This window comes from Monodelphis domestica, chromosome 4 (assembly GCF_027887165.1).
Source record: "Monodelphis domestica isolate mMonDom1 chromosome 4, mMonDom1.pri, whole genome shotgun sequence".
NCBI classification, from domain to species: Eukaryota; Metazoa; Chordata; class Mammalia; order Didelphimorphia; family Didelphidae; genus Monodelphis; species Monodelphis domestica.
The window spans coordinates 167,707,643-167,731,376 of NC_077230.1; the positions used below are offsets into that span (position 1 = coordinate 167,707,643).

A 23,734-nucleotide genomic window follows, 5' to 3' on the forward strand; every position below is an offset into this window, starting at 1 on the left:
GATTTTCTTTTCTGTATCTGTACTCTAAGGAAATTATTTTAAAATAACAGTAATCATTTATCCCATTTTTTGTAGGAGATTTTTATTGGGGAGGGGTGTTCCATGTGTGTGTTACTTGGTTTTCTTTTGACATATTGCCATTTAGAGGACTTTCCTATGATAATCAGTATACATATAGTATATATCATCAGGAAAATAAGTTACAGGAAGAAAAGATAGATTGGTCATGTGATGAAGGAGATGGCTGAACAGCCAAATTCATTAATATCCTCATTAAGTCTAAAAAGTTGAGGAAAGTATTCAGCATATTGGGTGGACCTACTGTGGTGAACTTATGGAAAGGACATGAGCAAAAATTACACAAAAAATGAGGATTGGGAATGGAGCCTATGGATCCATTTGAATATTGAGAATTTTCCAGATGGATTTTTTTTTATTACATTGTAATCCAGTCAGCAAATGGTTTTTTGGTTTGGGCTTTATTCTGGGAAGGTAGAGTTTGAATAGTTCCAAAATAGTAAGAATTTTGGAATTCAAATGAAATATTATCATAGAGACTGTCCACAAATAACTTATAAAAAGAACTATGGCAGAGTGGAAGGAGTTTTATATTTGATGTTAGGATATGGGTTCAGATTCAGCTCTTAGCTTATTCTTTACCTTCATGACTTTGTCATTTCTCTTTTCTGAAACTCCATTTCTTAATTTGAAAAATGAAGGAGTTTAACTAGATGATATTTCTAAAAGACTCCTTCCTACACTAACTCTTCAATCCTACACGATGAGGCAAGATCCATTAGAGAGTTACCAGACATTTTCCTAAAATTGTGTGATACAAATAGGTCATAAGGTAGTAGTTGTGTGCATACATTAAATGCAAAAGAATATGAGACCAACAAAGGACAATATTGTTTGGAATGGCTTTACGGAGAAGCTAAGACTAAAATTGAGTCCTTGAAGAACAATTGGACTAAGCAAAGATAAGTAAGGAAAGTCTTCTAGGTGCAGGAGCTATTATAAATAAGGAAAATTTCACTTCTTCAAATTCAGGCATCTGTCACAGTGCAAAATCAGTTGCAAATCAGTTATTTTTCAGCATTCTTAGAGAAAGAACAGGAAATTGGATGCTAGTGTGGAAAAGGAGAAGGACAGAGAGAAGGTGTTGTAATAACTCACTTTTCTGAGCCCTAGGAAAGACATCTAGAATGATACTTCCTTTCTCAGGATGGATCCTTTACTTAGTTAACAAATATGTATAAGAAAATTCAAATTGTATGATGTTTTAACTTTTCTAAATATTATAAGATTTCTTTATTAGTTTTATTTAAAATTAAAAATTTTAAATTCTAGTCAATTAAGATGGTTAGGAGCAAGGTCAAAACACAGATGTAGGAAATAAATGTTTCTGAAAATTTATCAGTGAATATTTGTGTAAAATTCTTAAGAAGGTGAAGCTATTAAGGACTAGCGAGATTATTCCTTTCATATTTTCTAGACAACCTGATACTATTTCTAGGTAATTTCTCCCAGGAATATGTTTTAATAAAAGGACTATAGTAATGTCATGGTCGGAATTTGGCTTTAGAGGTTGTGAGCCAATGATCACTAGTTTTTATTCCAGTTCTTAGCTTAGTTGTTTATTTACTGAAAGACTTTTGTCTGCACTAGGCCTCTAACATATCAGAAAGATATGTTATATATTGCATTTAGCTTTAAGAATAAGAAGTAAACATAAGCATAGTCACTTCAGTCCAATTCACTTTTGATAGGACAACTTTTATTAAAAAAAAAAAAAACCAAGATGTTAAGATTGTCAGTAAGGATTCTGCCAATTTGTTTATTGTTGGACATTATGCTTTAAAAGTTTAACAACTATAATTCCAAATTCCCAAATCTTATAAATATTGCAAAATTTTAGAATTACCATTTTCCTCCTCTTTTTTGGTTTTAATATTCATTATATAAATATTTTACTCGTTAACTGGAATTTAGAAAAACTAAATAGAAAAAATATAAATTCATTGCCATAACCAACTTTCCCTTTCCAGCTCCGACTATAAGAATAAGTGCTATTTGCTTCCTATTTTTCACTTTTACAATCAGATTGAAGTCTGGTAGCAAACTGATTTACAATCTATCAAGATAACTGGAAAGAAAATAGTTAGCTGTGCTAAAGAAGTTAAATCTTTAAAAAAAAATAAAGTAGTTAAATCTTAAGTCCTGTGCCATACTCCATAATTCTGCTTAATAAAAAATTCACTTCATATATTCACTATTAAGTGTTGAATTAGGAAACGTTCCAAAAACATAGTGACTCTCCTATGAATATACAAGTAATCCTGGCAAATTCAGGATTCAATTTGAGTTCCTCTGACTCCAGTTCCACCCTTCATTCCATTATACTCGCTTATCTCTCAAACTTTTGACTAAGTCATTATGACTTTATAGTACCTTTGAGGGATAATGAAAGTTCTAAAAGAGACTGGGTCAGAATGCTCAAAAACAAATTTTAAAACCTTATTAAGAGTTATCCTGTTATATTTTGTCCTTTTTCAGTAGCATTCTTCAATAATGATTTAATTATAAGGAATCCTTTCTCAATTCTAATACCTTATAATTTTTCCCCATTTATTCTAAAGGTAGATTGTTTGTACATATTTGTTAGTTATTTCACCTGAACTCCTTAAGGGTTATAATTATTATTTGCTTTTTTACCCTCCTTAGTGCTTTGCACAGTATCTGGCACATATTGATACTTAATAAATATTTGTTGACTGATTTCTTTTTTTTCTAGCATTTTATAACATGAGTTTCGTAGCTATGTTATATCAATGATCTGATACTTATTTCACTTTTTCACTATTAGAAAAGCTATATAAGAAAAATAGGCCATTCTTTAGCACTAAAAGGGATGAACTAAAAGAAAATGAATCATTGTTTCTGGTTTCTTATATATTTTAATATGATTGAGGTGATTACACATTTGGGGAAGCACGATTATCTCAATGTGAACTTTAATTTTTTTTCTATAAAATACATTTTTGTTGATTTTTGTCTTTATCTCACATATATTTCCCACTGTATTCTTCACCAATCCTCTCCCAATGAGACATCTTTTGTATGAAAAAACAAAAAAAGTTCAACAAAACTAATTAGCAAATTGAAAAAGAATTTATTTGCAGTGTTCTCTTTGAGCCCGAACCCTTCCAAAGATGTGGAAAAAGAAGAATTGCCTTCTCAATTCTTCCTTCCAAGCTTTGGTCTTTATAAATTCATAGCATTCAATTTCATTTCATTGTGGGTCTTTCCTTTTGCACTCAATATACTTAAAATAAAAACAAAACACCCCTATCTTCTGTCTTACTGATCCTAAGGCAGAAGAGTAGTAAGGGCTAAGCAATGGGAGATAAATGACTTGCCTAGGGTCTCACAGATAGTAAGTCTCAAGGGTCAGATTTGACCCCAGGACCATCTGTAGGCCTGGCTCTCAACCCACTGAGCCACCTAGCTGCCTCTTCTCCCCCATGTACTTGTAAGGCTCTCTCCCTATTCCATTACTTTTGGAGGGTTAAATGTTTTATCACTGTTGCTCCCAAAGAAATAGGAGTTTCCTGATTGGTTATTGGTTATTGTGACTTCCTTCTTAGATTCCTTGATCTCTATTGGTCCTTTTTCAGCATTTTCTCAAAGCTACAGTTAAATTAGGTATTCATTACTACAGAATCTCAGAATGTTAGATTTGGAAGAGTCCTTAGATATTACTTAATCTAACTAATCTAACTGTTTGTTTCATAGATGAGTTAATTGAATTCCTGAGGGGTGTAGCTCTTAGCCAGTAAAACAGCAGAGCCTCAAACTTAAGACTTTTGATTTCAGATCTATGCTACAATTTCTCCACAACATGAATAGTCATGCTGCATATTATGAAACACGGTTAACCATTTTTGTAGCAAAGTATAATACATGTACTTCCTGCCTACCAAAAGAAGGTTTGTGAGCCAGAGACTTTTAAGAGTAAAGCCAGTTAGTCACTAATCATTTCTAATGCCCACTATGTGCATTGTGGTAAGGGCTTTGCATACAAATAAAAAATACAAAGACAGTTCTTTTCCTTGAGGAGCTTACAATCTAATGGGAGAAGATAGCACAACAAAAAACCTTGAAACTCGGGGGTAAAGTGGCAACATTTTGTTTTACCTATACCTGTGTCCATGTGACAGACAACTCACAGTAGTTTTAAAGTCAGAAGTCTCAGATAAATTTATGGGAAAATAAACCTTAGAAAGCTACCTGTTATTTTTATTTTTAGGGGTATTGATCAAATTTTAAATGTATGAAGAAAAAAATGGTGAAAAACTATTGTTGTAGAAGTTTTTTTAAATGCTTGGCATAACTTTTATATTGCTTTAATGGTATGTTCAATATTGAACCATTTGAAAGCCTCACTGAGTAACTTACACAACCATCCCTAGCAAAGCAATTGATCTTTGATCATTAAAAAGCATCATACCTATGAGATCTAATATGTTTTAGCCTTGACCAATAGTTTCTAGATTTATCAGTCCTTGAGTTTTGAGATTGCCAAAGCAGAGCCAGTTCTAGCCCATTAGAAAATGAAATGACATTAACTTTTTATTTTAGACAGGCTACTGAATTGCTTTATGAGACCTCTATCTTGGACATGGAAATTCTACTTGATTAACAGTATTCTGAGAATTCTACCTACTCCGTTAACTAAGCAGATTTCAGCATTAACAGCTTCTAGGCTTGCTCAAGATAACTTTGATACTATTTATTTAGAGCATATGACTCCAGGGATATTGAAGTGATAAAGTTGTTAAGACTCTAAGGCATACTAATTCATTCTTTTTATAATTGACACTAACATCTAATGTAAATAATACTTAGGTGCATTTTTTATATAAAATTTCTTAAGGAATTACATACCTTTGCAACTATATTTCTTGTTTTGTTTCTTGAAGTCTAAAGAAGAGGTTAGCTTTGTGATACCAAAATAGTAGCTTACATTTATATTTAAAGTTTATAAACACTTTCCTCACAACAACCTTGTGAGTATAGATCATGAAAGTATTGTTGTTCCTTTTTACAAACTGGGAACCTAGAACTCACAAAGGTTCAGTGACTTGAACAACTAGTGAGTATTGGAGTCACTGAACCTTTGTGAGTTCATATATATATCTAGAGCCTTTGACTCTCACATTTAGTACTCTTTCCACCTTACCAGAATGCCATCCAAAGCCTCTGAACAGTTCTCTGATTTAAGCAGTAAATGTTAGCTGCTTAAATTTGTTTTCTGAAATTCAGCCAATCTTCAATTTACTTAAAGTCAATATGTTTTGCTGTACTAATTTTTATAATAATCCTTTTTGTTTTCATTAAGACATGTATCTTCAAAACTTGTGGCTTACCATTGGAGTTCTGATGCATGCCCTCACTTGTCAAGATAAATGTATTATCCTGCAATCAGCTCCCCTACTTCCAGTATATTGAGGTTGTACTACAGATCTAGCCATAGTAAGAAATTCTCCAAGGATAAAGCAAGAAAATGTACATACTCATAGGAATCTCTTTTCCAGAGCTAAAATTGACATTTTATAAATAATTTCCATGTTGCAAACTTGAGACTCCCAATCACAGCAATTCGGTGATATGTATTTGGCATGAGTCAGTTTCAGTTCTTAGTGCTTTTCATTGAAAATGGCATCAAAAGTAAGATTTCTCTGAATTTTTAATGCTATGGGTTTACAAGGGACAAGAGATGTTCTTCTCTTAAAGATGTCTGACAGTGCATAGCAGCATAAATAACGAAATGGTCATAAAGCCAGCAGCACTTCCAAGGTCATTTGCCCCTTAATTTTTAAAGAATCTAGAAATAAACTAAGCATTTGATAACAGGTCTTTTGCAGGCGATAAAAGATATTTTAGATGGGACATTGCCTCTATTTTCACACCTGGCATATTCATATTATATCTTTTACAGATCAACTTTATTCACCAACACGTTTCTTTAGAAATACATAATTCAAAAAATAAATTGAGTTCTTGAATTTCAACAAAGAATCTTCACATTTTATCATTGACTTAGTTCTGAAAATGGCAATCTCAAGCCAAACTTTCTTTTTTGTTGCTTACATTACAATTCTTTAAAATGTAATAGATCTCATAGTGAGCTGCATGTAGAGCTCTTAAAAGGCTTCCAGAAAGTTGTTGTTTTTTTTTAAGTTCTGGAATTTCTTATATACTAAGAAAATCCAAAGAATTGATAGTTTAGAGAAAGAGATTGCCTAAAGATTTATGCAGTTTCCTTTAAAATGTCTTGTTAGTAAACTCTTTAAAGGAGAATTTGCAAAAAATATAGATTGCTCTGTGTAGTATACATTAAAGTATAGGTTATTAAAATAGGTTAGCATTTTTAAAAAATTGTTGAGTGACCTGCAGCTGATTAAAAAGAACATAAGTTAAAAAATGAATAGCATATTGGATGAATTGTAACATATTCATTAGTGAAGCCAAAAAAATCATGAATTTAAACTTAATTTGGAAATGATTGCAGTTTTGGCTCTTCAAACCAAACTCATTACTAAAATCAAATTCTGAGTCCTTGACCCTTGGTCATGCTTAGAGTAAATAAGAAACATAGTTATTGATTTTCAAACTATTAAGCTTTTACAAACTAAGACAGATGTACAAAATGATGCAGTTTTTATTTTGTATTGGCAGCTTCCAAATATTTAGTATCTATTTCCAAGAGTTGCAATTAGTAAAGCAACCATGGTACTGAAATCCGCACATCCCACAAGCTAATTATATTTGCAAGGTCAGAGTGAATACATATTTTCAGAAAAATAAAGGGTTATATAAATATGTGTCTTCTACTTGGCTGTTATATCACAGTTTGTTGATCTGGAGTATAATGTGTACAATTCACAAATTTGTCTGATAACAGAAAGTGGTGTGTGATTGTGTTTATTTTACTAACCAGTATATTCACAGCAATCACTTCCAAATATCTCTCCAGTAAAGATGTGTTAATTACAAAACAGACAAGGTCTTCTATTATATTAAAGCTACTAACAAGAAGACAGCAGGAATCACACATGTAAATAGCATCATCAACCCCTATTTTAGTCCTCTGTTTTGATCTGTGAGTTGCGCATAGACCAAAGGTGCTATTAAAGACTGAGTGTATGAAATAGGCAGCATTATATGAACAAAATTTATTCAACAAGAAAACAGACCTTTAACATGAATTTAACAAGCCTGAGAAATTATAAACTATCATATGCTGCAGATTCATGCAGTGATAATAAACAAAAAAGGAAAGTAAGAGGTTTCCCTAAGCTAGCCAAACTGCTAATGGTTTTGTTATAAGCTGTCTACTGTTGCAGTGACCTCTGAAAAGTCTCAAGGCACTTGTACCAGAAAATATTAAATGGTCAGGATGCTGAATAGAGATTCAGTGTGGTATATTGACTTCAGCATGGGAAAGCATTTTTAAAGGTCTATCGTCATATTCCTGAAAACATTCATCTTTCTTGTGCTTGGAGGTTTTTGTTTTTACATATTAAGAGGTAATTTTGTTAGTCTGTTTTGGGTAAATTGTTTGCATTAATAAGGTGTAGGCTGCCTTAGATTAATGGACATGTGTATCCATTATAAGAAGAGAAAAAATTTAAACTGCCAAATTGAATTGTTGAAAAAACTCAAAGATTTGAAAAAAAGTGGACTTTCCCCCTGTACTTTAATTAATCCTTGGGGGTTCTCTGTTCATGTTGCTGTGTCTGAGATTTCCATTCTTAACTATGCAGTGACCACTTTGCTGTCATTCTATTGCATCATGCTGTAAATACACAAACATAGAAAAAAGCCTTCAGCTTGTACACACCTCCAAGTGCTCACCAGGGCTTTTTCTTGAATCTTACTGTGGCATAATTAACACCTACTTCACCCATTGCTCATTAGTACACCGGACATTAATGAGTCTATTTATTTTGATATGCTCTAAAGGAAAAACCGATTTGTTCTTGCAGTGCAGAAAGCAATTATAAGAGTGTACAAAAATTAAAATGTGGGTTATTTTGCTGTATTTATGCTTTTATTGCGTACTAAGTCTAATTTTGGTCTGCAGGTTGTTCAGCATGTTAGCTTCCTTAAGACAGTTGCTATAGTGATGGCAGTGAATTCCTTTAATCTTGGTGTAGTTAAAGTATTCGTTTTCTATTGGTTATAAATGCTATTAAGAAGTTGTTACTTTACTCATTTCATTTTGCATAATCCATCATAGACTAGTTGAATGATATATTTAGATGCTTAAATATTTTTCCTCGATTTCTGAGTAGAAGTTGGAAATTTTATATTTCATTTAACAAGGCATGATAACTCTTCAACTGATCTTTCTTTTCCTTCTCATGAAGTTTCACACCTGTTTAGAAAGGTTATAAAATATTATAGAGATTTCACATGTAAAATAGTGGTCTGCTGCATTACCATTCGTTAGAAAATGTTCGGTGTAAAAAGTTTATAGGTATTAATAGTATTATGTTTTGGGCAGTGCTGCAAAGTCCAAAATGCTAAACCTTCATGTACTCTCAATTCCTATATTGGAAATGAATAGCTATATTAGAAGAAGTAATTATATACCAAGATAATAATGTTTTTGTTATATTGCCATTAGTAGGTTAAGACTGGTCATTTCAAATTTCATTTCTGTATAAGTGTCATTATTTTAAAGTATGATAAAATAGCTAGTAAATTCAAGCATCTTCCAGAGTCATTATTTCTTGTTTTCTTGTGATAAATGTTTTAACTTGTTCACCATACACACACCCCAAAATAAAATTATAGATTGTTTCCTTTCCCCCCCCCTTGCTTTTTTAACCAAATAATTCATTATGGATATGCACTTAAAAGTTATGCCATCCAATGAAAATGTTCCACCAGTAATATATAGATCTTTAGGAGATGGTGTTGATTTTTGTTACTTTATGAATAAAAAAATAACTTGCATGATAAAATTAATAAATGGATTCTAGAAGCATATGTTTATTCAACCAGACCATGTTGATATATAGAATTTTTAAATTGGGTCGTTTTCATCATGAAATACATATTAAATTATTGAACTTTATTTGGTATATAGATAAGCAGTTTGAAATGCATTTACTAACTGGCCATTATAGTAAAGAAACCTTGAAATGCTCTATTTCTCAGGATGTTTTAGTCAGTTAACAGCTGTCTCTCTTGAATACATATTTCTTTCATGGCAGTCTTTTAGAAAGTGTGTTTCCCCCCCTCCCCCCTTTCCTTCAGACTATCTTTTTTAATATCTAGCATTTTTGCACAACCCTAATTTAGATTCACCTTTTCAATTTGTTTTATTTTCATATTAAGACAGCTTAATTCCCATTTTTATTCTTTGTTTCTCCTTACATTATAACAATAGCTTACATTTTAAAGACAAAACTCTTACATTATTTGAGTTCTAAGGACAATAACTATATTTGGAATGTTTTATATACCAAAACATTTTTCTTTAAAAGTTCAAAGAATTATAACTTTATAACATTTATAACTTTATGTAGTGCTTAGTGATAATAAACGAGGTTAGTGTTCAGTCAGCAAAGAGCTCTAAAAGGTAAAATTGTGTTGTATAAGAATGCAAAACCTTTTTTAAAAATATGTTTACTAAATTTAGCAGAAGGAAGTTGGCCATGGGTTTTTTGTTTTTGTTTTGCAGTGATCCCAGGAATATGGTTATCATTTATGTACTGTGCCCCCTAAATCTCAAATGACCTTGGTCTTCTTACATTGTTTCTTACTTATGATCATGACACTGGTATGGACTTTTAAACCCATCGGCTGATATTCAAACTCTTCCGTAGTCACAAGGAGTAAAAGGCATCTGACTAGGAGAGAATACAGGAGGCAAGTTCCTTGCTGGCTATAATTTTGTTGTCATTTCAAGTATCGTGGTGGTATAATTGATGTGACAGGCCTGGGCCTTAGCTGTGGTCCCTTACCTTGTGCTCACTTTCAGTTTTAGTCTCTCTTTGTCATTCATTTGGATGAGGTAAAATTTAGGTGACAAAACATATGCACACCAATGGAGGCTATATAATAGAAGCTTAGCAATGACGTATTGCAGTAACAGGAATGCAAAATTAATATTTTTCCTCACATGAAGCTCATGAAAATTGTAATAATTGGTGTCACCTTACATTACAAGATAGAGGGTGGTGTGCTGATGGCACAGTCAGCAGGAGGCTCTTTTTTATTAATATTATAATTAAATGATTTTCTGGAAATAGGCCAAAAACAGATGCAAGTTGATCATGCCTTGTCCACTGTTGCTTGGAATCATCACTTGCTGTCTCTAAAAAGAATTGACCTGACACCTTGTTTTTACAGGTTGTTATTGATGCCTTCAGATTGATCAATGCTAATATGATGGTCTTGGGACATGAACCTAGACAAACAACTTCAAATCTGGGTCACTTAAACAAGCCATCTATCCAGGTAATGCCTCTGTTTGATAATGTGCTAAATTCTTGATTTATAATATGGGACCTTTATCAGGTTAGTAATTTAAAAACCTAATATGTCATACTAATTGGTATGCTACTCATCTTTACAATTCTCTGGAAGATACTTGATAATGGGGGCTTGAATGATTTAATAAAGATACTTTTGAATATTAAGGTACCCCTTTTAGGAACATTCAAAAGCATCTTTTCCTAGAGAATATTTTCTGATTTTGCATGTTTGTGATGTTATTAGGTATAGTTTTGGGTAGAATGCATTTCACTTTTTAGCTGTTGCCATCTCTTGCCAAAAATCAAGGGACCTCTCTGCAGCATTAGTCAAAGAAGAACTAGTAAGTAAAAATCAGATAACTGTGAAAGGAAATTTCAGATATTTTTAATGTTCCTGGAATTTTTCCCCTTTTAATTTTACATGACTCTTTTAAAGTTAAAAAAAAAACCTTGAAAAAATATAAAATGTTTTTAAAAGTTGGAGCCTATATTTCAGGCATTCAAATGAGACATTTTTTGTTGCCGAGAAAGTGTAGAAGTGTTTATGTTCAGACACTAAGTATCCTCTTGAGTGATTAATGTTTTCTTTGAATCATTCTCATGCCTCATTGTTTTTACACAGACCTTTATTGCCTATAAAATTATTTTAAATGTGCCTTTAAATGCACGAATATTTGTGACCTTAGAGCTAATTGCTTCTCTGAAGATTAATTAAAAGCAGAGAAATAGTAGTGTATGTGGTTAAATAGAGCATACGGAACAAAGACAATATAGTAGCCATTACACCTCCCCTTCTACCTAGTACTCTCAGATAACTGTCTTTGGGGATTTGTGGCTTTGATTGTTAAACATAGTTAAATCTTTATCAAATTTTGACCATTTAACATTTTGATTTACCTAATTCTATAACAGTCCTTAACAAAATAATCTTGATCAAAGTGAAACATATACTGAGTTAAAGAACCAAATTGTATTGCTCTTGATTTTTATAAGTGAAAACTGCAGAGTATAATGAGTATGAAATAACCTACTAGTATTTTTGATTGGGTATAGACAAGCCCAAGCATGCATGTTTCAAGAGAATATATTACTGGACCTTTTTAGCCTGTAATAATGACCTCCCTTGTAAACCCCCATAGCATCTTACTACTTCATTATTTTTTGCAAAAGGTTAAGTAGCATCTCACAATCAAAGATCATTGTGATTACAGCATGATATAATTCTGCCAGAAGTTTACTAATTGCATGTCAGCAGCCACCTGTTGCATAGTTCATCATTTAAATTAAAGTCACTTTTTTTAACATTAAGTGAATTATAAGCCTAAATGTTATTAATGGACTCTTTTTTTCTTAGAGTCCAGGTTACACATATTTATTTTTTCAGGTATTTCGTGAAATTCTCAGATTTTCTTATAAAGTATTAGCCAAACTAAAGTTATAGGGCCCTGCGTGTAATATAGTTACAGTGTTGTTGTTTCTTTTATTTTGTAGATTGATTTTCTTCAAATTAAAATCTGTAAATATATTTATTTCACAGTTTATATAGTGCCCATCAGAATGACATCTATCTTGGTGTTTTACAGTTTTAAGACACTTTTAAAATATTAAAATACTCAAATGAAGCAAAGCTAAAAAAAAGTAGCAGAACAAACCCTATATCTTTTCCTTACTTATTTTAGACTCACCTATAAAGAAAGGAAACAAGAAAGAACCAAAGTAAGCAGTAATATTCCCTGATGGAGTTTTAAATATTCATCAGAATATGTAATAAAAGGGTCAACAGCTTTTTAAAAGTAGGTTGGCACATTGATAACCCCCTTCTCTCTTCTGATATGACTGGTTATAGTAACTTTCCACCCAAATGGGAATACCTTCTGTGGCAATTAATGATACTTTTAGAACTTGTTTATAATGAATATAGTAATTTCATACTAAAGATAACACATTTCTAAACAATCTATCTTTGTGTCAATTAGCTCCACATTTGAATTGTGTTTTCTCATTGATCATGATACTGTATTAGAGATTTTTAAAATTATTCTGATATATCATATACACAGAAGATGTGATTTGACCTCCAGCATATCTATGAACTATTGAGAAATTAGTAGGATCTTCTTGAAACTTAATTGGTACCTAAATTTTTCTTTTTAGGTTTGTCATCATTAAAACTACAATGGGAAATTCTTTTTTTTTTTTCAAGAATACACTTAGAGTAAATGAGGATAGACTGACAGTCTACCTCATGGAAATATAAGTGTTTTTAAAATATTTTCAGATCCCAAGAATAGCTTTGTGTTGTTTTACAATGTTAAATTTTCTGAAAAACCATCCTTCTACCCACAATAAATAAACATCACCAAAAAGCTACTTAAATATATACTGCTAGAAAAATATTTTAGGGTTTTTTTTTTTTTAAGTATATAGCATAATAAGGGGCAGGAAATTTTGTATTTGAAGTTATTTTAATTTAGCTCAATCAAGCCTTTTACGTAATCTCTAATTTTTTTTTCCTTCAAAAAGTTTAGATTACAATTGGCAATTCAAATCAGGGTCTATTTCCTGCTTTCCCTTAGCAAAGGCTATATAGAGAAGCAGGGTAATATTTATTGAATTCTTCATTCTGGCAGCCCCAGTGGATTTGATTTTACATATGTTTGGGTCTCTTCATTTATCTGAAACTTTCCATGATCTAAATTAAGTTCCATTCCTAAACCTTTTGGATATGAATCCACTTTACTTGCTTTATAAACCTAGGCACACGGACTATATAAGGTGGTACACAATGTCATCCCATCTGGTGATCCCAGTGATCTATGGCTACATTCTGCACTACTACAATGTGGTTTTTATTATCTCTGAAGCACTCACCATTCTTCCTTGTCACATCTATCCCTGACAGTACCCATCTGCCATAATTGCTGTTGTTCATTAGAATTGGGTACCTGCTCTGTACAGAACATTGTACTTATCTGATCATTTTTCATGTCACCTGAATTAAATTATTTGGTCCAGAGATAGAGATAAGTCAAAATGGCAATGAATAAAATGCCACTTCTTTCTCCCTTTTTTAGAATGTCTTTTTACTTTTTAATATGAGTGCCATATGTTCTTAGAAGTCACTTGAAACAAAATAATAAAGCCACACTATAAAGAACTGATTAAGGAATTGTTAGGATTTTGCCATTTGTTTACCCCCAAATTTCCTACTATTCACCTGCTTAATTCCTCTTGAAAACCCCTCTAAGCTTAGAATAAATAACTCAGATCAATGCTGTTTTGTAAAAGGCCTTTACACTGCATGGAAAAGAAAGGTAAGCAAGGAATTCAGGATGTCAGTAAAATAATAACTGAACTAGAACTCAGAAAAAATTTCCAAAAGCATTAATCCTCTTAGGAGTAGTTAGAAATATTATTTGTTCCAAATTTGGACATATCATAGATTAAATGGATTTATGTGGACTATCTAATCCTTGATAATTTCAATGACAACTTTTCCCCCCAAATTCTAAATACCTAGCTTAACTACTGAATTTGGAATAGATCCTATAGGCTTGACTGATTACCTGTATTTTCATAGTCTTTTTTAAAAGTTTGTGAAGCAGAACATAAAACATGGTTCTTATTTGGTTGTCAAGAAAAATTAACCTGTAACTTTTTTCTTTTAAATAGCAAATTACTATGATCTTTGCTATTTTCCTATTACATAATTAAGTGAATAGTTTTAAACTTAAGGAAAAAACTGTCTGCATTTAGAGTACGTCCCCACCAAGTGGCAGCAAGTGTTTGTGGTTTTATCACATGTGAAATAGATTGGATTTGATTGTATTTATTCTTTAGGAAACCATATTGATATTTATCTGCCCCCCCCCGGGGCATTTTCCCCCTCTTAACTGTGATAATTCAACATTTTCCTCAGTTGAAAATTAATTCAGTCCAACAAATTTATCATGTTCTCGACTTTAGGAAAAAGACAAATATACAAATGTAGTCTTCCCTCGAGGAGTTTGTTTTTCTAGACTCTGTACTTTGCAATTTTATACTGAGTTCCCTTTATCTGCCCCCTTTCTACCACTGCTTAGTTTAAATTGAGGTATATTTGCTTCAGAACCAATTACATGCCAGAAATAATTTCTTGGCATATAGTTGGTAATATTTTGATTTGGCCAAAATATATAATCAAAAGCCAAGAAGATAATTTCTTCAGTACTTGAATTAATATATTTTAGGATTGTTATTCTTCTCCAAGAGTTCAGATGTAATGGCTCTTTATGCTGGCTACAACTAATAACTGAAATTATTGTCAATTATTGGTTCTGTTGGGGAGTGGCTTTTCTTGGCATGAAACTTACTCAGTCTATTCCTGACCCACCATTGTCAAGCAACTTTTATTATTTAATTTCAATAGAATTTTTATTATTTAGTCTCTGCATATGTATTCATAGGAAGGTAAACTGTAAAGCAAATTTGAGGCAGATAACCTTTTAGGCACAAGTTGAGTATCAAAATGCACATTGTTCTGTATACAACTCAACAAATTTAAAATGAATTTCATTCTTCACTACAGCTACTTACTTTGGAAGGTAAAAGCTAATGTTGATTGATATTTGTAACTGAAAAACTAGTATGCAACATCATCCTTAAGTTTCTACCTCTATGCTGTTTGTAGAGAGAACTATTTGAATCCACCACCAGAAAAAGCCAAGTGTAAAGAACCCAATTAGGGATGTAGGTAGAAACATAATCCATCAATCATTAAGTGTTTATTAAGTGACTACTACATGCTAAGCACTATGCTAGGCTCTGGGAATACAGAGACATGGCCTGCTATCTGGTCCCCCACTATCTAGTTTGGTGAGGCAACATTTTTGTTCATAGCATCCCAAATTTCTTAGTTTGGTTTTAGGATACCATGTATGTAGATATATACAAAATAGATTCAAGATAGTTTTAGGGGAAGGTTTCCTGTAGGAGATGGTGCTTAAGATGAACCTTGTATCAGTTTAAAGTTCCACCAGAAATACATTAGTGTCCCCTCCAACATTTGTCATTTTGCCCTTATTATTTTTTTAGCTAGTCTGATAGGTGTGAGATACCCATGAATTTTTATACAACAAATAAAACAAAAAAATTTTTTAAGATGACCCTTGAAGGAAATTTGGGATTCCAAGAGGTAGAGGCAGGGAAGGAGTGCATTTCAGGCAATAGAAAGGCATGAATATATAATAAAGGAATTAGATGTTTGACTTTTTTATTTTCTCTTTTGATAGCAGCTAAGACAAAAAATTAAGTTGAACTCTTCAGCAACAGATCTAGAAATTTTTGTTTGTGTGGTTATCCTTGAGCAAGTCAGCCAGCTCAGATGAGACCAAGCTGCTTTGTAATATACATATGGCAACCAATAGGAGTTAACTTCTCTTAATCTCACTTTGTAAATTTGTTGCTAGAAATGATTCTCTTAATCCTGAGTCATATTTCAGAAAAATGTACTCTTTACCATGAACAATAAAATGTAATAGCTGACATATAGTGTCATTGGACCTGCAGTAGACATTAAGATGTTTAGTATATTAACTTGTGGTTCTTTAATTATAGGTTTAAAATTTTAAATTGCCCACCTCCTTTCTAATCACTTAATTTTTGCAGGCATTAATTCATGGACTGAACAGACATTATTACTCCATTACTATCAACTATAGAAAGAATGAGCTAGAACAGAAGGTAAGTTTTCAGTTTTGTTTTAAGAGAGAAAAAAACTGTTTAACTATGGTATGTTGCAACATTGTGATTTGAATTTTAATTTGTCGTTTTTCTTCAGTTATCATTGTCTCCTGTATTTTCTTCTGTATAATGTTTGTGTTGCGTTATAAAATACAATAAAGGAAAGGCTCCTTTGTAATAGGTTACATTTTCTCTTCCATAAGTCATGTTTAATTAAGGTTAGTCACTGGATGCTAAATCAGGAGAGAAGTGGCTAATAAAAATAATTCCAGTGTAATGTTTATTTTGACAGATTACAAAACCTTTCCTTTTCTTAGCTTTGTGATTTGCTGACTAAATTTTTGTTACCCTGTAAAATTGCAGAATTTTTAATTTGTAGCTAAATTATTAACTAATGTGGATTTAATTTCTTAAAGTTTTCCGGAAATACATTGAATGAATTTGTGTGTGTATATTCTGCATGTTTTAATTTGTTTCAAGTTTGCCATTTTAACCCTGAATAAAAAATAAATTGGAAGAAGGCTGAAAAATTTAAGTCGGGCATGATACCACACATTTGTAATACTTGCTCCTGAGGATCACTTGACCTTTAGGTGTCATGAGCTACAGTGGGTTAAGCCAGTCAGGTATCCATACTAAGTGTGTCACCAGTTTGGTGAACCATGTGTGGGTAATGGGGAACCAGGCTGCTGAAGTAGAATCAACCTTGTCCAGGTCAGAAGTAAAGCAGGTGAAGAGTTCCATGCCAATCCAGTAGTGGGTTCAGGCCCATGAGTGTACACTACACTTCCAACTTGTGCAAGATAAAGGACCTAGATTTCATGAGAGAATAGCGAGAGAGAAGGAAGAGACAGAAAAAGAGAGGATAATTATGTTAATGGCCCTCATATTCAGAGTTACCATTCTCCCAATTTCTAAATTTTTAACATCTTGAGTAGGTAAGGATTTTGCTATTTATTTTCAAATATTTTGAATATAACTTTTTTTCTACCTTGCTTCAGTTAATGTGAAATTCTGCCTCTTGTTTAATATTACTGTTTGAATTGTTTTGCTTTTCAATATTGCAGTTGAGTCATACTCCAGAATAGCCTCATTGAACAAAATCTTATTTTGTCGCTTTTTAGAGCACTAATTTAACTATTGATGTTTAGCTATTCTTTTCATACTTAGATGAAGGCACATTAGGGAATCCAGTATTATTGCTCTCAAGGTGAAAAAACAGTGCATCCATAAAGCTATATAAATATTTGTCTCCCTGTCCATCTGCATTTTTGTTTTTTCTTTAGTGTCTTGATAAGTGGGCTTTATATATACATTTCTTTTTTTTTTTCATGAAGGTGATAGTGTAGACATAAATATATTTTATGCTTGGGACACTTTTTTTCAAGTAGTCCATAAATATTTTTCTACATAAGAAATGTGGGATAGCTAAACATTAAAAGATGAAAAATTCATCCAAAAATATAGATGTTTTAACCACATGTTGGTTAACATCTAGCCATTTGGAAATATGCAAATAATTAAGTGACTTTCAACTTAACATCCAGTTTGGGGATATCCTACACCAGAATCTTTGGATTAAACATTACATTTTTTAAAATGAATGTTATTTTTTATCTTAACTACTTTTTTCATTCAGTAGTATAGGCTTTATTTCCACTCTTGTCCAACTATGCACTTTTGTTGTTGTTAGGTCATTTTTCATTCATGTCTAGCTCTGCCCTTCCCAGTTACCCTCAACCATGCACACTAAACTCTAAAACCTAACCCTTTTACTCTTAGGCATAATAGTAACATTCATATGAGGGAACTTTTTTAAAGCTCCTTAAGTGGTAGAGAATCCAACTCTCATGTCTAGCCTTGGGGAAGTTGTCAGGGTGTCAACAGTCCAACATGGACTGTTTTCCCAACAATAATGTCTTTGAAGGGAGGCAGAGCCAGCATCCTACTTCAGCACATCATTCCAGGAGTGCTTCACTGCACATGTAGCTGCTGATCTCACCAACTTAGGTTACCTGACCATTAACAAGGGAAAAGAAGGTGCTGGCTTGCATTTCCTCATCTGGGAGTTTACAGTAGCACTAAAACTACATACCTAGTCCAAATCCTTATATTTTTTAGGTCAAAATTATTTGCCAAATAGTCTACAGAGTTATGAATTTGGGGGTGGGAGTGGGGTGGAATCTTTACATTTAGAAACTGGGTTGTGCAATATGTTCTAGGCTCATGTGCAATAATAAACAAGGCACTTTGAGTCTATAAATTTATGATTGTAGCTCTAGGACCAGAAGAAATCTTAGGAACCATCTAGCCCAACCCCTTTATTTTCAGATGAGAACATAGTAAATTTAAAATTTTATTGTCTTAAGTTTGTTAGAAATATTGTAAACTTGGAAACAGGCATATTTGTATGTACAATAACTTGCTATGTTTAATTTTAAAATTCGTTTTAAGGAACTGAAATTGTTAATGCAGGTAATTGTGATATGACTATTTTTCAGATGTTGCTAAATTTGCATAAGAAGAGTTGGATGGAAGGTTTGACACTTCAAGACTACAGTGAACATTGTAAACTCAATGAATCTGTAGTAAAGGAGATGTTGGAATTAGCTAAGAATTACAATAAGGTAACTATTTCTAATAATTGTTTAAACTTTGGAAGTAAATTTGCCTTTTCTAATGTCAGCTAAATAACTTCATATTTGGAGGTTTTTTCTCTAAAACTATATTACTTTTTTAAGATTCTGTTTTAATCAGATATTTTATTTAACCAATTACATGTAATAATTTCTAGCATATGTCTTCCAAAATCATAAGATTCAAATTATCTCCTGTCCTCCCTTCCCTCCCTCATCTGGAGATGATAAGCAATTTGATCTAGATTATATATTACTTTTTAAGATAATAAAGCAACAACTAATACATTGAAATCTCAAGTTTTTTCCTTAAACTTTCTTGATAGTCAATTATAGAATTTTTAAGCCAAGAAAATAATGCTCCTTTGAAAAGTATAAGCCAATCCTGATGAAACAATTTTAATAGGTTATTATTTGGCTATATAAACCATTAAATCAGCTGAAATGCATTACTTGTTTTATGCAATCTCCTTTGTTTCTCTTTTGCTTTCATATATTTATAAGTGGTAATTTTTTTGTATTAGGAAAGAATCAGAAGTATTAGAAAACTACTTCAGATGATGGTGGAAATATATAATATAGAGTGTAAAGTATGATATACTCTGCTCTATATTGAAGATAGTGTTGAAATAAAATGAACCAGAACTCAGGGCATGTAAAATTCATCTAGGTATTAGAGCAAATATATTGCCCTTTGTAGAAATTCCAAAATTCAAGCCTTGAACTAAAACTGACAGGTCATTGGAAACTAGATTCCAACAGAGTTAGGTTGGTTTTGCAGGGCAAGTACTGATTACATAGCACTCCTGCTGGAAAATCCACAGTAGTGCTAGGGTTCAGAGAAAATGCTTAATCTTTCTAATTTACAACTCAATGCTGTGGAAATTATGAAAAGGAAACAAAATATTTAACATATTTTGGATTGTTAGCCTACTTTTTCTTAAAGATGTTTTTGTTTTTTTAATTACCATACATTCATTAGGTTTTAAGGCAATATGTGTCTGACAGCGTCTGTCTCACCTGAGTCTACCACTTCTCTACCAAGGAGATATTACCGTAAAGTCAGCATTGGATATTGCATTCATAAGTATTCTAAAGTACTTTAGTTTTGTTTTCCTGTACATTATTATAGTCATAGAGACCTTTCTCTTCCTACCACATCCAGATTTGGACTCTTACTTTTCTCCATGATTGAAGGAAAATAAATTTTTTTGTGTGTATTTAAAACACAGAAGCAAATATCCCTGCTAAATCAGTGCCTTTCTAGCCTTCTTTCTTGCTGTTCATCAGAACATTTTGCCTCCCATCTCCATTTCTTTCTACATACCTGGAATGTACTCCTTCATCCTTGTCTCTTAGAATCCCAAGTTTCCTTCAAATATTAGTTTTTGTGCCACTGAGACCTTTCCTGATCCCACCAGTTGTTGGCTTTTGTGATTCCCTCACCTGCTACAGCTTCCCTTCTCTACCTCCCACCTCTCAAAAACCTTATATTTGTTTTCTGTGCATTTTGTATTTCTTATTTATATTTTAATGTGTTGTCTCTTCTGATGGAATACAAACTTCTTGAACACAGGGGCTATTCCTTTTTTATTTCTATTCCCAAGATCTGATACAGAATGGACAGTAAATGCTTACTGATTACTGATTGGCATTATACCTAATGATAATTGAGTTTTCAAGTCATTTATGATTGCCCTGTTGTCTAATATATTTAATACATAGTGATTAGAACATTTAAGTAAGTACTAGGCCATCAATTTCAACTCTGAATTCAGTACAGAAAGAACAATTTAGGAAATCTTGTATTTCACTTTTATTCATTTGGTTATCTCCTTAATTCTTGAACTAAAACACCCACATCCCTGCTATTCTAACTCACCTAATTTATTCATGCCAGGATGCATCTGCTATTTTTGTGTCTTATTTTAGTATTTTGATTGCAAAATTTGTAAATGAGTGTGCAGGTGGAAAAATGAACTGCAAAAGAGCATTACTTCTGTGGGTGGTAGAGGAACAAAGGTGGAGAGCATGATGATCCATGAGTAAGAAATATTTCCCTGCCCCCTTTTTTGTCTACTTTTTTAACATTGGAATGCTATAGATCTTGTGATTTAAGGACCATTCCTCTTTTCATGTGGAAATATTAGCCTATCTGAGTGCCAAAGGAATGTTTGCTTTTAAGGTAATAACAATGATTAAAATAATAGATTCAGATCTAGAAAGAACTTTCAATGGTCATCTAGTCCAACTTCCTCATTTTTCATATTAGGAAACAGAGACTCAGAAAAATTATGTGACTTGCCCCAAGTCACACAGATAATAAGTAATAGACTGGAATTTGAACCCAGTTCTCTAACCTTTAAATCATTACTCTTTTCTCCTTGACAATATTCAGGACCCAAAAGTATTCATTTAGAACACATGACTGCCTCTAAGTTATACAACAAAAGCTACATATTAAATGACAAAATTTCTGTTTAAATTAACATTTTTGGTACCAATTAAATGCTTAATAACGGATAAGTTTTAAAGTATATATATAGGAATTAAAAGTTTTCATCATCTATCATAAATAAAATTTAACAATAAATACCTGCTTAGATATTTTAACATAAAAATGATGAAATTCTGGTCTATCAACATGAAACAAATGCTATGTGGAAAGCCTAATGGTTGGTGTTGGAATCACAAAGACAAAAAATATCTTCTGCCCTCCAGTGTTTACCTTGTACTATGAGGGATAGAACATGTATATAAATAAATATAATGATTTGTAAATTGATGAAAAGGACACTAACAATTGACGAGTCAAAGAATGAATACTTCCTCAGAGACTGTGGAATCTCAGCTGAACCTTGAAGAAGGACACATTTTAAGAGGTCAATATTTGGAAAGAATGGATTAAAAGCATTAAGTTCAAGGAAGAGATAGCAATCTAATTTGTTTAAGGAAGAAAGTTTAAAGCAATTTTGAAAAGATGGATGAGGGTCAGATTGCAGACAGACAAAACTTAAGTCTTAGAACCAATAGGGAACCACTGAAGGCTTCTGAATAGAACTGACAGCAGATCCCATACCTTAAGAACCTTATTTTGATAGCTATATGAAGCTTGGAATAGAGAGAGAAGAGATTTGAAGCAGACTATTACAGTAAACCAAATAACAAATAAGTACTCGAAGCCTTTTTCTATTAATCACAAAATTTTATTTCTTCTGCTAAACAGATATTACCTAGAATTAACCAAACTTTATATTTGTAAAATATATAGCATCAAAATTTTTTGTTGGTTTTTCTATTTTTTTTCCTGATTGCATACAGAAACAATTGTTTTTAAATCCTTACTTTCTGTCTTAGAATCAATAATAAGTATCCATTCCAAGGCAGAAGCGTGATATGCGCTAAGCAATTGGGGTTAAATTACTTGCCCAGGACACAGCTAGGAAGTATTTGAGTTCTGATTTGAACCCAGGACCTCCTGTCTCCAGGCCTAGCACTCTATCCACTGAGCCACCTAGACACCCCAGAAACAATTTTTAACATTGGTTTTCTGCCGTTTTTCAATCTATGTTATTAATGTGAGCAAAAAACTTTTTTTTTCTTATTTTGAGTTAATAGTTTTCCAGTTGCTAGTTTCTAAAACAACCTTTTTTCTTTCCTTTATCTTTGTTTTTTATTCTGTTTGAAGGCATTTCCTCAGGTTTATTTAGATGGGTCAGAATCCTATTGGATGTTATCAGATGATATGTCCCCTCTAGCTTTACAATAAAAATATTTTCTGGTTTAAAAGAGTTTGATGTTATTAAAATCACACTCTATTAGAACTTCAACTTTTTTAAGTTATATTTTCAGTACTTCACAAACCCATGATTTTCTATTAATGAAGCTATTGTCTTCCCCTGATTCAGATTACCATCGCTCTACAATTTAATAAACAATCTTAATGAATTTCTAAGGACAAAAATATGTCACCTTCAACCAGATTGGCTGGTGATCAGCCTTTCCAAACATAGATAGATTAATCCCTAGATGAAATAGTCTCTTACTGAATCTACACTTGAAATTTTCCCAGAATACTAAAATATAACCATTTAAAGATATAAAAGTCATTCACAAACTTTTTAAAGAAGTTAATAGTTCTTTAAATTATTCTCTAAATATGCCCTCTTAAATAAAATGGATAGTTATGAATCAGCTATAGTCTTTTTAGAGATATCAGATTCAAATATGCTATATTTTCATTTTAAATATTTTCCATTCTAAGGGATCTTATTTTATTTATTTATGCCAATTACATGTAATAACAAATTTCCACATAAGTTTTCCAAAGTTATATGATCCAAATTGTCTCCCTTCCTCCTTCTCTCTCCCGTCCCCGAAGCTGATCCCATTTTAGTAGTATATTTTCTATTCAAGGAGAAGTTTGTATTTAGGACCCAAAAGGTATTTCTGACCTGAATTTGAAAACTGGCCAAAGTAATGCCAGGGTAAGGACCGTGTTTAAATGGTAAAATAGTAGTTAAAATTTAAAACCTAGCCAGTGTATTTGGACCTTTTTGTGGAACTGCATTTTTCTTTTTAATCTTTTTTGCAAAGGATGGGTCATGTAATATTAAAAAACAAAAGGTATCATTAAAAAGTAAAATTATGCAGTGATGATAGTTGAAATTATTTTCAGTCATTTGATCGAGATCACTAGTAAGCTTTATTCAAAGAATAGGTAACATGAAACCAATCCTGAGAGTTTAAGGGGAGAAGTCTATTCGTGAAGTAGAAATACTAGAATAATTTTTGATAGTGGACTCTTATTGACTTTCTACATTC

The 23,734-nt window shown here is 32.2% G+C and overlaps 1 protein-coding gene across 2 annotated transcripts in view; it reads left to right on the forward strand.

Annotated features, from left to right (window-relative positions):
- Positions 1 to 23,734, forward strand: part of PSMD14 (proteasome 26S subunit, non-ATPase 14) — a 99,516-nt gene that overhangs the window by 68,332 nt on the left and 7,450 nt on the right. For both annotated transcript variants that reach the window (XM_007494261.2, XM_007494262.2), the window contains exons 8-10: positions 10,429 to 10,536; positions 16,200 to 16,274; positions 18,776 to 18,901. In XM_007494261.2, coding sequence (XP_007494323.1) covers positions 10,429 to 10,536; positions 16,200 to 16,274; positions 18,776 to 18,901 — 309 coding nt within the window. The remainder of the gene's footprint in view (positions 1 to 10,428; positions 10,537 to 16,199; positions 16,275 to 18,775; positions 18,902 to 23,734) is intronic.